A 14,836-nucleotide genomic window follows, 5' to 3' on the forward strand; every position below is an offset into this window, starting at 1 on the left:
TATTTATATTAGCTAGCTTGCTGTTCGCTCTGTCCCTGGTGGAAATCTGGATTTATCAGACACAGGTGTAACCCACTGATGATGGTTACATTTCAGTGAGGTGTGCCAGCCATTTAGCACATGATGGTTACATTTCAGTGAGGTGTGCCAGCCATTTAGCACCATGACACACATGACACACCACTTACTGGAACACCTAAACATGATGTTTATACCGAGATCACGTGATGTTATTTACTGAGAAAACAAAATGTACTAAATGGAACAGAGAACTTGTTTGCTCGTTTCTTTGGTTATATAACTTTGTATCTGATTTTACTTTTACTTTTACTGTAAAAACTTTTGGGAGTATATGGTACACAGACACACACCAAGTTTCTATCCTGAGGCTAAGGGTGTGTGTATCGGTGTGTGTGTTGTGGAGCACTCCTCCCTCCTTCATAAAACTCCTCCTCACCTCCATCCACTCACAGTCTATCTGGGACTTTTGTCTGCACCATCTGGACTCTCTGGGTTGTGAATTGCTTGACTTTCGTACAAAGACCGGGACTGTTCTTCAGTCATGGTTCGGGTTTCACTACCCGTGTGTGTGTCTCTTCTGTGTGCGGTGAGTACAAGAGTTTACCGTCTCTTTTTTTTAATCTGCTGTGTGTTACAGACTGAACTGCTCATTGTCAATGCTGTTGAGGGTCTGAACTAAAACAAGGATATGTCATTTCTGGTTTTTCATTTGTCAATGGCTGTAATGGACACTGTAAAGCGAACTTGATTCTGGCAGAAAAAGGGCAGACTGCTTGTTATCTGAGCTACCTGTAGGCAAATAAGGTGTTTCTGTGCAGGCCCAGAAGTTCTTAATACTTACCCAAGTCTTATCTAGATCAGATACTCTCATGATGAATCCTTGAGTTTAGATGTGTTTGCACACTCCCTCACTTCATAGGCTAATTATCTTGTTTATGTTGAGCCAAACAAAATAGTTGGTTGCCACGGCAACGTGGCATGGGCTCTGCTGTCGGACAGAGGAATGGCATCTTTTCTCATTCAACAACTTGATAATGTCTCATTTGACCTGCACTACATAAAGTAATGTGTTGAATCTGAAAAGGCTCACAATCCTGCAGTGTCTTATTTTTAAAAAATGAGGCTAGTTTAGTGTTCATGATAATTTTACATAATGTGAGTGTGTAATTGTACACTAACATGAATTATACATCTTCCACATACTTTTTTCTCTTTGCTTTGTACCTTGTGAGGGAGGTTCTCAACATGTTTTCAGCCAAGGACTATTCACAAGATAGACCAGGGCCCTCATCATGCCTTTCCATTTGGAATAATTTGGCTGTTTATTCCACTGCTATAGTCTTAATTGTGCAAAAGAACAACGCAGAAGAAATGTATTAGAGATGAATTATAAATCTCAACACAAAATACCTATGATTGACAGAGTTCATTAGATTAGCATCTGATTAGTCTGAAAATAAGAAATATTATTCATTGATAAATTAATGGATCTGAAATCTCTTCCTGGCCACAGAGCCCCATTTAAAAATGACCTATGCCCTATGAAACCATGCTCTTGTCATATTAATGATTATGTGGTCAGTGTGCATGCAGATTATGAAACTGTATTTAAAACATCTTACATCCTTATGGTCTTTTGACATCTGAAAAACCAAAGCAGCAAATAATCTTATTGCATTAAGTCACTGAAATTAAAAACAAAAAGTCATGTTGCCAGTATAAAGATTAAATAATTGACTCTGTAAATTCATTTAAATATCAAAGTATATTTGTCCTGAAACCAGCTCGAAGCACAGCAGCACATTTTCTCAGAATTATAGTGAAAACAAATAGATCCTGTGTGTTGATTCAGTACATGGTGAGTACTTCTCTTTCACAGAAAATATGTGAGACCACTCCCTTCCCATTTTCTCATCATACTTTGTTTTATCCTGACAAGCCCATACATTACTGAATAGAGGAGGCTTAGTTAAAAGGAGTAGTTGTAGGGTGTGTCGGTCTGTCCTCTGAACAGCTTCACAGTACCATGACAGGTGGCAGCTTTAACACTTAGGCCCTCACAGTATCTTAAATTATCCTGTGTTTCTATCATACAGACAAAATTATGTTATTCAGTTATTTCAATTTATTTTATATTATTTATTTATGTATTCTCTATTTTTATAATGGTTCTTTATTCCAGTGGAATAAAAAAAACATTTCTGTCAGACTCCTAACAAGTTAAATGAGTGTCTGCGAAAATAGAATTCAATTTGAGTACTAAAACATAGCATAGCATAGCTCACTCTACTCTCCAACAGCAACAGACACAAGAAAAGGCAACCAGACTACAGGTCAGTCCCACCCTCTCTCTCAAATTTCAGCTTGGCTGAACTTTGCAGCTGTAGCAGGAAGTGAATGCATCTCTACATCGTCTTTGTTTACATGAGTGAGGTGCAAAAAGTCAGACCTCTTCCCATGACTGTGTGGGCATGTACAGACTGTGCTTAACTGACATCTCGCTGACAATTGCATATTTGTTTTATTCTTGTTAGGACAGGCCACCAGACCAGGTTTCATTCTTTTTATGGTCACAATAATTTTTCCTCTGAACTCAACCGTCTTCAAACCGGGTGGAGCTCTAATCTGTGTGTGGAAGTACCTTCATTTTCTGATTCACGCCAAGAACGGAATGTCTCTGGTCACATCCAAAACACATTTGGATGAAATATATATCATGCACGCAAGAGTGTATCAGTGTACCAGGGTAGTGCTGAACCAATTCGCCAGAATGTCCACATCCCTCTTTACACTGTAAAAAAATAAATATTGTTTTACGGTAAAAAACTGGCAGCTCTGTGATTGCCAGAATTATACCATAATAAAGTAAATACAGTATAACTTTTCCCCCATCTTATAGTAAAAGGATGTTAGTACGACTGGCTTCAAGAATGCTGTTTTTGCCATATACTGACATGAAAATACCACATGAAAGCCATATAAATAAAGATTATTCCATAAAATATTACAATGTTTTACCATACAATTAATGCTGTCTAATATAAAATACTTACTCAAATACTATTCTGTATAAATTCCCTTTAATGCTGTAAGATTTTGAAAAGACTGTGTTTTACTGTAAACAATAACAGTCTTTTACTGTTATGGTTTGAAAAATCTACAGATATTTTTATAAATATAGACATGAAGAAGTTCCTGCTGGGGTGTTGGTTAGCTTAGTTGGTAGAGCATCTGCCGCATGTACAAAGGCTCAGTCGCGGTGGCCTAGGGTTCGAATCTGGCCTGTGGCCCTTTGCTGCATGTCTCTCTCCCCACATTCCTGTCACTCTTCACCTGTCTCTATCAAATTTAAGCTTGAAAAAAAAGAAATTCCTGCTGTCCAAACTAGCAGAAAAAATGACAACAACCTTTAACCCTCTGTCGGTCACACTGCCATAGGCACCTGCCATAGCCTTCAGGCAGACATGAACTGCAGTGTAGAAAGCTTATTATCTGCATTTAACAGTTCACCTTTAGTGACACTCATAACAACAGCTCAGTTACAATAATTATATTACTTTTGATAATATGCTATGGAAGCAATGAGCATCTTTGCCAAGCTGGCATATCTACAGTTTTAATAGGATGACAAGGACTTTACATCTTTTATCTTTTAAAATGAAAAATATCACATATCAAAAAATATTTCAAAACATAACATTTCAAAAATAATTATTTATTTTATGTTTTGTGGTTTTATTTTTGGTACATGGTATCAATGGACAGTTTTACATACTTGAACATACAATATCAGCTGTTTCCTCTTCCCTCATCATAAAAACCACAAATAGTAGCTAATAGTTGTGTAATAGAGGCTTTATGTTTATGTTCAGTTGGAGGTTTTGTAGCCAACCTGACAAAATTCCAAACATTGGATTTCCTGACAATGCAACCCGTGGCAGTGCTTTAGCTTGACTCTCTTACACAGATTAGCAAATGCTAGCAAATTCTACATAGAAACTAGGAGTGTACTTGTCAGACTGGGTCGTCTTTCAGTAACATACCTGACAACACACTATCATTCAGGAAGGAATCTAGGAAGTTGTTGTCGTGACTGTTTACAGCATTCAAAGTTTCTCCCAAAATGCACATTTAGTACATTTTTTTGTAAAATTTTATCCCTTTCTGGGATATCTTGTTTGCAGACCTGAAATGATATGCACTGGGTCACTGATTAATCTGTCAACAAAGGGTTCATTGTGAAGTAATCATATCTATTGTATTACAGCTCCAGGTTATTGCTGTCGTGAAGGCCATCTGGATTCCCCCGAGGAAACCATTGAAAGAAAATACAGAGTACCCTAACGTTGTTGCCAAGGTAAGTCATTGGTTTTTGTCTGCTAATGCTACCGGCTAATGCTCCCTGTTAACTTTGACTCAGCCATTGCAGATTCAGCATAACTTAGTACAATGTTATCTTGTAACACACAGACAAGATAGCTGAAGAAGCCCCAATGTAATCATTGCTCTGATGTGAGTGAAACAAGAACATTTCTTAATTTTAAAACTGGCCAGATATAAAATCAGAGAAAATATTGTGTATGTCTTGTTTTCCCTGTGTACATGTACTTGTTTTAACATAGGTCACATAGAGATGCAAAGATAAACGGAAGACTGATATGCAAAAAACAAAATGTGGACTATTCAATTTAAATCATCAAAATTGTTTTGTTAAGAACTGAAGGTGGAAGGGGTTAAACTACATATTAGAGATGGAGATGATTTGCATCCTCCAGAGAGATGTTTGATTAATGCAAAACTTAAGAATTGATTTCAGATATTTATCTCAATACAATTTTTTTTTATTTTTACTATGTCCAGTTACGTCAAACAAAGTTAGAAAATGTTTAGGCTCAGAAAACTGTTTTAGGTATTAACACCACAATGATTGTATTGTAATTGTCCATATTGAATACATCATTAAAACTAAGTAAATTTCAAGGCTAGTCGCCTCAACCATAGCTAATTCCAGTCAGTATTTTTACATTACTTACCCACTTTGTGAGTTTACTATTCATAAGACAATCAGGTTTTATGAACCATGCCCTGAATGTAAAACCTGTATAAAGACCTTAGATCGATAATCAATGATCTACAGTCAGACAACTTGTCTACAAAATCATGTGACTGAGAACTGTTTATGAAATTTGACTGTGTTTAGCTGAACCAACTCTTTTTATCTGTGTTTCAGATTCATTCAGATTTTGATGATGGCAAGAATATTCTCTACTCTCTGGAAGGCATCGGTGCAAACCAGTATCCCTTCCATGTGTTTGTAGTTGACCCTGAATCTGGAGATATCAGTTTGACTCAAAAGCTTGACAGGGAGTACATCTCTTTGTACAATGTAAGTGATACATGGCAGATACTGTTACTTTGATATCATTTTTCTCTTGCTAAGATTCAGTAATTGCTTTTTGGACAGATGACAGATAATGAAGAGAATAACATTTGAGTTTTCTGTTTCAGCTGTCAGGTGTTGCCAGGTACAGAGATGGCAGCCTGGCAGAAGACAAGGTTGACATAAATTTCAAGGTTCAAGATGAGAACGACAACTCTCCGGTGTTTGGAGACATCCAACAAGGGACGGTGAAAGAGCACAGTACTGCAGGTTAGTGCTTTTGCTTTAATGTGTATTGTCTATCATGTTTTGTCATGGCTTGATAACCACCAGCAATCATGTGCATCCTTAAGCGCATGCATGGGACAAACAAAATGGGGACCCACTCATAAAAAAACTCCTCAACAGGCCTACAAAGGCTCCACAGGGTATTTAGGATGGGCGTTGTACCATTTTACACGTAGATACATAGATTCAACTGGAAACAGACCTAGTCTGAGGACGTATACTAAATTACTACCTCAGACTAGGTTTGTAAACCACAATTACTGGTGTGTTAGCAGTCCAGTTTGGGCGTCCTTGTCAGCCTGCTAGTGATACGGAAGGTTGAATGTGCCATCATAGAAACTATTTGTACTCCTAAAGCTTTGACTGTAGTGATGTGTCGGTCATGAACGATTCATTCAATAGTAGCAGTAAGCACAACAGTTCATTCATGCAGATCGTTCTTACAGATCGTTCGTATGGATCGTTCATATGGATCGTTCTTGCGTTCATTTGTCACGTGACAGCTGTAGCTCAGCTACAGGGCTGTGGACTGAGAAACGAAAAGGAAATGAATGATTTGTTGGTGTCTTGTCATACATGATATACATTATTCATTCATGAAATCATAATTAATTAGTGGTCTTTGGTTCTTGTAGATGTGTATAGTGTTATTGGGTATATAATGTAAAGTGTGTTTGTAAATAAATACTTTAGAAAATTATAGCAACATGTTGATTTTGTGTTATACTCTGCCATAAAATAATAAAATATAATAATAATAACAACAACAAATGTAATAATAATAATGTCACGTATTGGACATAATAAATGCACCATGTAAACATTTTAGGGAACTTATTAATTGTTACTTTTTGTCTTACTTAATTGACTTACTAATTGTCAAAATGAGTATTACCGGTACATTCACTTGTCCTTTACCAGCTGTCATGTGACAGGCAGTTCAGGCTGAATGGTTCATTCTCGTTCATTTGTTCATCCGGATTGTTCATTTGTCACGTGACTGGCAGCTCAGGCTGTGTGACGAGAAGTACGTTCGCTCTCGGATCGGTCTCTCGTTCATTTGTCACATGACAGCTACCTAGTCACTGTCGGGCTGTTAAACAATGGCAGGGAGGATACAGGACACAAGTCACTTTATTGTGGTGTATATTTGCTTTGGTTTTCATATGGTTTGAATTGCTTGTGGCATTTTGTTTATTTATTTGTCAGTTGAAGCAAACCATATTGCCCTCAGCGTTAAGTGTTTGAGAACCACTGTCTTTTTTACAACGCCCACACCTGCTGTAAAAATGAATGAAATTACTAAAAATGCCGAAAAGATTAGTTCAATTTACTATCTGAAAGTAATAAATCTGAGTCAGTAAAAAGACTTGAACTTCCCAACACTACTTGGCTGTTATTGTGGGGTAATTTCCTTTCAGCTTTGTGGGGAATGGTAACAGCTATAAAGGCAGCCAATGTGTGGCCATAGAAACTGGCGAGAGTTGCTGGAACCACCTTGCTCACATGGAAGATCAGGTATCCCACCTAGTGCCAAACCCTAGACTCCACCCTGTCTGAGTCGTTTAACAAAAAAGATTTTGCAAAGCAGTTTTTATGCAAATCCTACTTTATTTTAAAAAAAAGTAACTGACTTATCACCCTTCAAGGCCTCAAGAATTCATATAATATGTCTTGGCAAGAAGCAACAAAACACCAAAACTACACTGGGCATATTTAAGTTGGACTGTTTTAGTCATTCATTGACTATTATCTACAGGTACTCCAGTTATGAAAGTAACTGCAACTGATGCTGATGAACCAGGGAATGAGAACTCTCAGATTGCCTATTCCATCATCAACCAGAATCCAGCTCATGACATGTTCTACATTACCAGTGATGGGACCATCTATGTCAGAGATTCTGCCCTGGACAGAGAGGTATGCTACACTAATGCAACTACGAGGTTAATGCTAATTCCAGAAAACATGTCTGTGTGGGTTCTCTCTGTATACTCCAGCTTCATCCCACAGTCCACAAGCATGCAGGTTAATCAGAGACTGTAAATTGTCCATACAGTAGGTATGAATGTTAGCATGAATTACTGTTTCTCTGTGTCAAGCCCTCTGTACCCCGTCAGGGGTACCCCGTCTCTCACCCAGTGCCCCCACAATTCTGATAAACATACACATTAAGGATGCAGTTAAGGAAAGTGGATGGATGGATGGGTGGCCACAGCTGCAATCATGCAGCAAACAAATATAGATCATAGTGTAGAACATCTTTCAGAATCCACACCTTACACTAATCCAGTCTCACAGCAATGTCTCTGTATCTGTAAGTAATTATGACCATTCTCTACTATCAGAAAGAAAGTCAGTACACCTTGACGGTGAAAGCACAGGACTTAAATGGCAAACCAGAAGGAAACAGTGCAACTGGCACTGTTGTCATTAAAGTGGAAGATGTGAATGATCACCTCCCCACACTGGAAAAAGAGGAGGTATTTTCCTTTCTTACACTCTTGTATGTCTCACCCATGTTAATATATTAACTGTAAAAAAAGTTTCAATGAGGTTATTTAGGACTGCCTAATCACATAATGTATTTTTCTTACAGTATGAGGGCAGCATTGAGGAGAACACACAAGGTGTGGAGGTGATGAGATTAAAAACAGAGGACCTCGACCAGAAGGGCACAGACAACTGGGAAACTATATTTGACATTGTTAAAGGCAATGAGGCAGGATACTTCAGCATTAAAACAGATCCCAAAACCAACGAAGGGATCCTAATGCTCGACAAGGTACTGTTGAATGAACAACACAGCATTGTTTATTTTAAACTGAGAAGAATGAATGATGAAAGCAAGTAACTTTATGATTACCATAGTTACTTCCAGAGAAATGCACAAGGCATCCCTAGAAAAAATCTCAGATCAAGTTTTTATCCTCTATCTATCCATCTATTAATCAACAGTGCTTTTCATGTGTCGACTAAATGAAAGTGTGATATCCATGGAAAATAGCTCAATATACTGATGTACACAAAACACAGTATCAGCCGTTCAGTCCTTGTTTTATTTAACACAGTGACTCATGTATTGACAGATGTTTTAGGTTATTATTGTAATTAATTCATTATTTCATTATTTATGTGTCATTTCAGGCTGTGGATTATGAGGACGTGAAAAACCTTGAACTGGGAATAGGTGTGAGAAACAAAGCACCATATATTGGACCTGAGGGAATTAGTGGAACTAGTATAAATTTCGGAGGTGGAGCAAGTGGAGCAAGTGGAGCAAGTGGAGCAAGTGGAGGAGGAGGGCGGGAGGGTGAGGGGGAGGGAGAGGCGGAGGAGGGGAGGGGAGGAGGAGGAGGAGGAGGAGGAGCAGGGGGGACTGAGGCTTTCATCTGGAGGATCATCATGGCAAACTGGATCCACATTTAAAACTTATCCAATCAAAATCAACGTGAAGAAGAATCAACTGAGCGCCCAGTTTTGAGCCTAAAGTCAAAGCTATTCCCATCTCAGAGGGAGGCCACACCATCAACATTAAAGATGTTATTGCCAGTATCCTGCAATAGATGGAGACACTGGAAAACCAGCTGAAAATGTCACGTGAGTGCATAAACAAAACAATATACATGAAAGCCACTGCAGTTAAAACCCACAGCGCCAGCTTAATTCTCTGTATCCAATTACAGCAATTAACATGGCTTATTTCTCTGTAGGTATATCAAGGGTCGGACCCTGGCAACTGGCTAACCATCGATCCAAAAACCGCTGAGATATCAAACTGAACAAGATGCCTGACGGAATCAGTTTACTGGTTAATGGGACATATTTTGCTGAAGTACTGTGCATTTCAGAAGGTCAACTTTTCCTTCATACATAGTATATCTGCATTTAGATGTTTTACATGTCAGACTAGAACGCTTAGTGAAAAGTACGTAACATATACATACCCAACAAATCAAATGCTAAATGATGTGTTCTTATTTTTGTTTTTCCAATACAGACATGCCTGCTAAAACAGCCACCGGCACCGTAGCCATCCAGGTGGAAGATTTTAATGACCACTGCCCCACCCTGACCAGTGACTTCCAGACTATGTGTACCACAAGTGACTCTATAATTGTGAATGCTAAAGATGAGGATTTCTTCCCTAATGGACCTCCTTTCCACTATGTCATCATCCCAGAGGGCACTGAAGGGAAATGGCAGGTGGAGCATCTCAATGGTGAGGAGAAAATACTGGCAATTACTTAAAGTTGGTGGATAGATATAGAAATTTCAAAGAGAAAGGCTTGGTATTGGGTTGGTAACAGGCTTAAATTTGCACTTACAATTTTTTTAGACCTAGTTGATTACTGGAATGTCTGGAGCCTTGTTTTTAAGAAGAATGTGGAAAAGCCACATTCACAGTTGCATTTAACCCAGGCTACTGTTAAGCATAAAGCATATTGGGTTTTTTTTTTACCCCTTTAAGATATTTATATTGTATTGTTTCTGGCAGACACTGCAGCTATCCTGAGGGCCCAGGAGTCCATGTGGCCTGGTACCTATGAGGTGGAATTTCTGGTGAAGGATGCGCAGGAACATCATTGTGCAGAACCACAGAAAGTGAAGGTCCAAGTTTGTACCTGTGATGATGGAGTGGTGTGTGGAAAAAGAGGTGCCAATGGTCAATCCAGCAAAGGAGCAGAGTTTGGACCTGCAGGCATTGGACTGCTACTCCTGGGCCTACTGCTCTTACTACGTATGTATAATGTGATGCTCATTCTGATAAAGGGTTGCGTGTTCAAAAACCCAACACCTTCACTGTGCTCAAGACAATCCCAAAACAGGTTGAGTTGAGATTAAGTCCAGATTATTCTAAAGAGATCAATGGAAATAACTCAAAGCACAGACTAAAACTGTCATATGTCAGAGTACATGTCTTTTCAAATGTGAAATAATATGTACAACATTTATATTCATATGTGGGGCTCCAATTCTGAAAATGAATGGTCTAAACACTACAATTTACAGTATGTCACCCACCAGCTGAACACTCATTTTTGCCTGTGAAAAGCCAAGATGGCAACATATGAGACATATTACAGTGCATACAACTTACATTACAGTTGTTATAGAAACACCTAGTGTTGCTAAGAAAGAGCTAAAAGGTTACCTATGACAAGATAAGCCATGACCAGGTCGTATTGTGCCAATTCAATTGAAACTGCACATCATACTTTGGAGACCCAGACCAGCAACAAAACTTGTTGTTTGTCTTTACAGTCATTCCTCTGTTGCTACTCTTCTGCCAATGCGGGGGGGCTGCAGGCCTCCCAGGGGGCTTTACTGAGCTGCCTTTTGATACCAAATCACACCTCATTAACTACCGCACTGAAGGCCAAGGAGAGAACACGGTAAGACCAACATATTTACTTTTTTAACACATGACTTTCACCGTGGAGGATGGGAAGGTCTCAATACATACTGGATACTTGTTATTAAGATTAGTTTATTTTTGTTACTGTTAAAAAATACATATCTTATCTTATTATTTTATTATTATGCTGTCTTCTTGAAAGTTACAAAAAGTGATTTGACCCCTGGGCAGCAGAATAACCAATGACTTTGTTCTTACATTTGGATCATTATAGGAGGTGCCACTTCTGAACCTGCCAACACAAATGGATGGAGCATTAATAGATATGGGCATGGCTAAGCAAAGTTCAATGGCGCCCATGGGAGGATTTGATTTCCAGAAATCTGTCACTTCCATGGATGGGATGAATGGGGGAACTTATCATGATGGTTTTACAAGTGTCTACAGAGAAGGGACGTTTGGGATGATGAACCAGCCAAGTGGCAGTGGCTTCTACGGAAGTGGATTTGAACGCAGAGAATCGGCAGAAGGTGGAGAAGTTTATAATGGCATGGCTTTACCAGATCACTTCCTGAGACAGTACTACAGTCAGGTGAGGATTCATTTAATTATTTATACTCTTTGCTTCCAATAACGCATAGCAGGCATTTGTGGTTTGGACATAATTATTTTGATGGTTTTGTAATTTTGGGAGAATAACTTAAATCGGATAAAACAATTATAATTGGAAAAGGAAAACTGCAGATTTCCTCAACAAGAAAATTACTCTATGTACTCATGCTGTCATACTCATGAATATGTTTAAAGGAACCCTTTAAGCTAATTTACTTTGTGTTCATGGACATACCAACAACACAAACTTAACCATATTAACCCAGTTGTAACATTTTTGCTACATGAGTTTCCAAGACCAGTATGTTATCAACAGGATCAGTATTTTACTGAAAAACCTGTTGTATACAATTTGACTTGTCTTCTGCCCCCTGGTGGATTTTTATGTGTCCTGCAGGACTTTGAATGCAAAATCCGAAATGGCTGCCTTCATTTAGTGATTAACGAAGCTTTTGGCAGGGAAACCTTTGCTAACCTTTGAAAAAGTTATCATAAGCATAACATGAATGTTGTTACTAATCTTTCAGTATAGATTTGTACTGTTTGAAGCAACTTATTGTTCAGTCCTATAATTATTCTATAGTAATTCATGTCCAAAGAATGCCATTGTTGTATCAAATACAATAGAGCAGATATTAAAGGTAATTTATCTGTAAATGTGTATTTTACTCTATTACATGATGCAATCTGTGTTATGCCTGATTTAAATATCATCTTAAGATACATTTTGAGTGGAAACTGAGATATTCAGGTGTTCACAAAGTCAATCAAAGTTGTAAAAAAGACCAAAACTGATTGAAATGTTGTTGATTTTGTTTCTAAGAAAACACTGTCATTGGCATAATTTCTTTGGCATAAGTTTGTCACTAAAAAAATGGTTTTAATTTTAATTTGATGTGTTTTTAAAAAAATATTATTATTTCTTTTTTTGGAAAGATTTGACTGATTTGCATTCATTGAAAGCTAAAATAAAACACTTGCATAATAAATGTCAAAAAAGGTAACCTTGGTGATCATTTCCTTTTTATTGTTTCAACAGAAGGTGGCCAGTGGAAATGAGAACCTTGGAGTGAAGGATGGTCTTTTGGTTTATGACTTTGAGGGCCAGGACTCCTCTACTGGCTCAGTGGGCTGCTGCAGCCTCCTGGAGTCTGACAATGACCTGCAGTTCCTTGATGACCTGGGGCCAAAGTTCAAGACCCTGGCTGAGATGTGCGGAGGCAAGAAGATCTCAACTGAGGTCAAACAAGTTTTCAGTCCTCCGCCCAGTACTTCCATCAACACTCAGAGCACAGTGTCAAATGTGGTGACTACCCAACAGCTGCCCCCTCCACCCCAGCCTAAGCCGACCATCCCCAAAACAGAGCACACTGTGATCAGGGAGACATCTGAGCGTTCTCAGATGGTGAAGGATAGCACAGCCACGGTGAGGGAAGGGATGACCACATTGAAGAAAGGAATGACAAATCAAGGCCAGATGTTCCTGCTACAGCAGCAGCCCGTCTACTACACCACCACCCCAGTGCTTCAGCCAATGCAGTATGTAGTCCAGCCACAGGTTCAGAACACCATGGTGCTGGCTGAGGCACCAGCCACCAACCTGCAGGACATGGTACTGGTTAACGGCACCCAGACCGGACCTGCCCAAGGTATGGTCGTTCAGGGACAGACAATGATATCCAATGGACAAGTCCAGGGTCCGAGCATGATGCTGGTGGACAGAAGCGGGGTCCAGGGGGGTGGTGTCAACTTGATTCACACTGGCAATCTCTCTGGCTCACAGACGATGATGGTCGTAGAAGGAAAGGTCCCTACAGGGTCAATGAAAGTGCTGAAAGGAAACCAGACCTGCTACGTGCCGGGAGGCACCCTGAAGCAGGGAGGGATTTCAGGATCTCAGGGAGTCTTGGTGGTTGGAGGACCAATAAGCAATGGGGGACAGCTGATCCAGGAGACAGGAGATCTGTCACAGATGAGTGATATCTCTGGATCTCAAAGAGTTCTCCATAGTAAGGGCATCACATCCACTGGATCTCAGAACCACGTGGTGGGTTCATCTACCACCACAGTGAAAACAACACCTATCCACCACAAGTTGGTGGTGCAGGAGACAAGAGAAATTCACTGAGGGTGTGACTGTCAGGACAACAGAGAACTTTTTCAGTGCTAATAAAACTGTTCCTCTGGCCTGGTCTAGATGGTGATGGGATGCTTGTGGACTAATGCAAGACAGCTAATGGAGTGATACTGCTTCCTTTAAGTTTGACAAAATGTTTGTCAATGACTTTACCCTGCCCCACATTTCTACTGCTATGAAGGTGGCTCAGAAAAAGCACTGCAGCACAATTATCTCCAGACATCCCCTTCAACTTTTTTTGGAATGTATTTCATACAAACACTTTTTTATTACTTTTTTTTTTAAGTTAGTACATTCTCATGTTATGTTTAATGTAGGGTTACAGTTAGATGCTGTCTGTCTGTCTGTCTGTCTGTCTGTTGTTTTGCACAAATAACAAAAGTAATACAAAAAAAGTCATATTGGAACATGCTGTTTTTTGGGAAATAATTTTTTGCTGTGGATTTTGTTGCTATATATGTATGTCTGCTGTGCACGTTGTCATCACAAATGGGCTTGTGTCTTCCATATTTTTAAACAGGGACATAAGAGTCTTGCTAGTTATAGTCAGGATTCCACTTTAACCTTTTGCTGCAGCTTGCAGATGGAATATAAATGTTCTTGGAGAACATGGGAGACATCCACAATAAATAAATAAATAAAAATACTTGGGTATCACTGTCTATCCTGTGTGGTCTGTTCTCTGTATAGTAGATATAGAGCCCATTTTCCAAATGTTCACTTTAGAGGCTCAAAAGAGTAGTCAGTAGTAGGTCTTATATCTTATGCAGTAGTCTTATACCTTATGCCATCCATGAAAGTTCTGAACTGGGAGGTCATACTAAATTTCATAGAAGAGTGGATCAGGGCTGATCCATCACTACAACTTTGTCTCAGAGATTTATGTTATGGAATTTTCTATCCTTAGGTTACACAAGGTCACGTGTGGGCCTTGAGGTCCTTGGCAGTATTAGTTGTTTGGCTTTTGTTGAGAACAGTAGGTGCCAGTCTATCTCAACACTGTGGTGGCCAGGGTCAGAGAGATTTTACAACTGTAAAT

The 14,836-nt window shown here is 39.1% G+C and overlaps 1 protein-coding gene across 1 annotated transcript; it reads left to right on the top strand.

The window, feature by feature from the left end:
• Window positions 1–457: 457 nt before the first annotated feature.
• Window positions 458–14,461, top strand: LOC104938081 (desmoglein-2). The gene is given in 18 exon segments (XM_027289963.1): window positions 458–607; window positions 4,289–4,378; window positions 5,252–5,407; window positions 5,530–5,671; window positions 7,449–7,609; window positions 8,038–8,172; window positions 8,289–8,474; window positions 8,837–9,002; window positions 9,042–9,145; window positions 9,148–9,238; window positions 9,241–9,293; window positions 9,403–9,459; window positions 9,462–9,543; window positions 9,690–9,911; window positions 10,188–10,430; window positions 10,955–11,085; window positions 11,323–11,640; window positions 12,700–14,461. Coding segments are annotated over 18 exon segments (3,471 nt in total). The 5' UTR covers window positions 458–562; the 3' UTR covers window positions 13,789–14,461.
• Window positions 14,462–14,836: the final 375 nt, after the last annotated feature.

This window comes from Larimichthys crocea, chromosome XVII (genome assembly GCF_000972845.2).
Source record: "Larimichthys crocea isolate SSNF chromosome XVII, L_crocea_2.0, whole genome shotgun sequence".
Taxonomy (NCBI): domain Eukaryota; kingdom Metazoa; phylum Chordata; class Actinopteri; family Sciaenidae; genus Larimichthys; species Larimichthys crocea.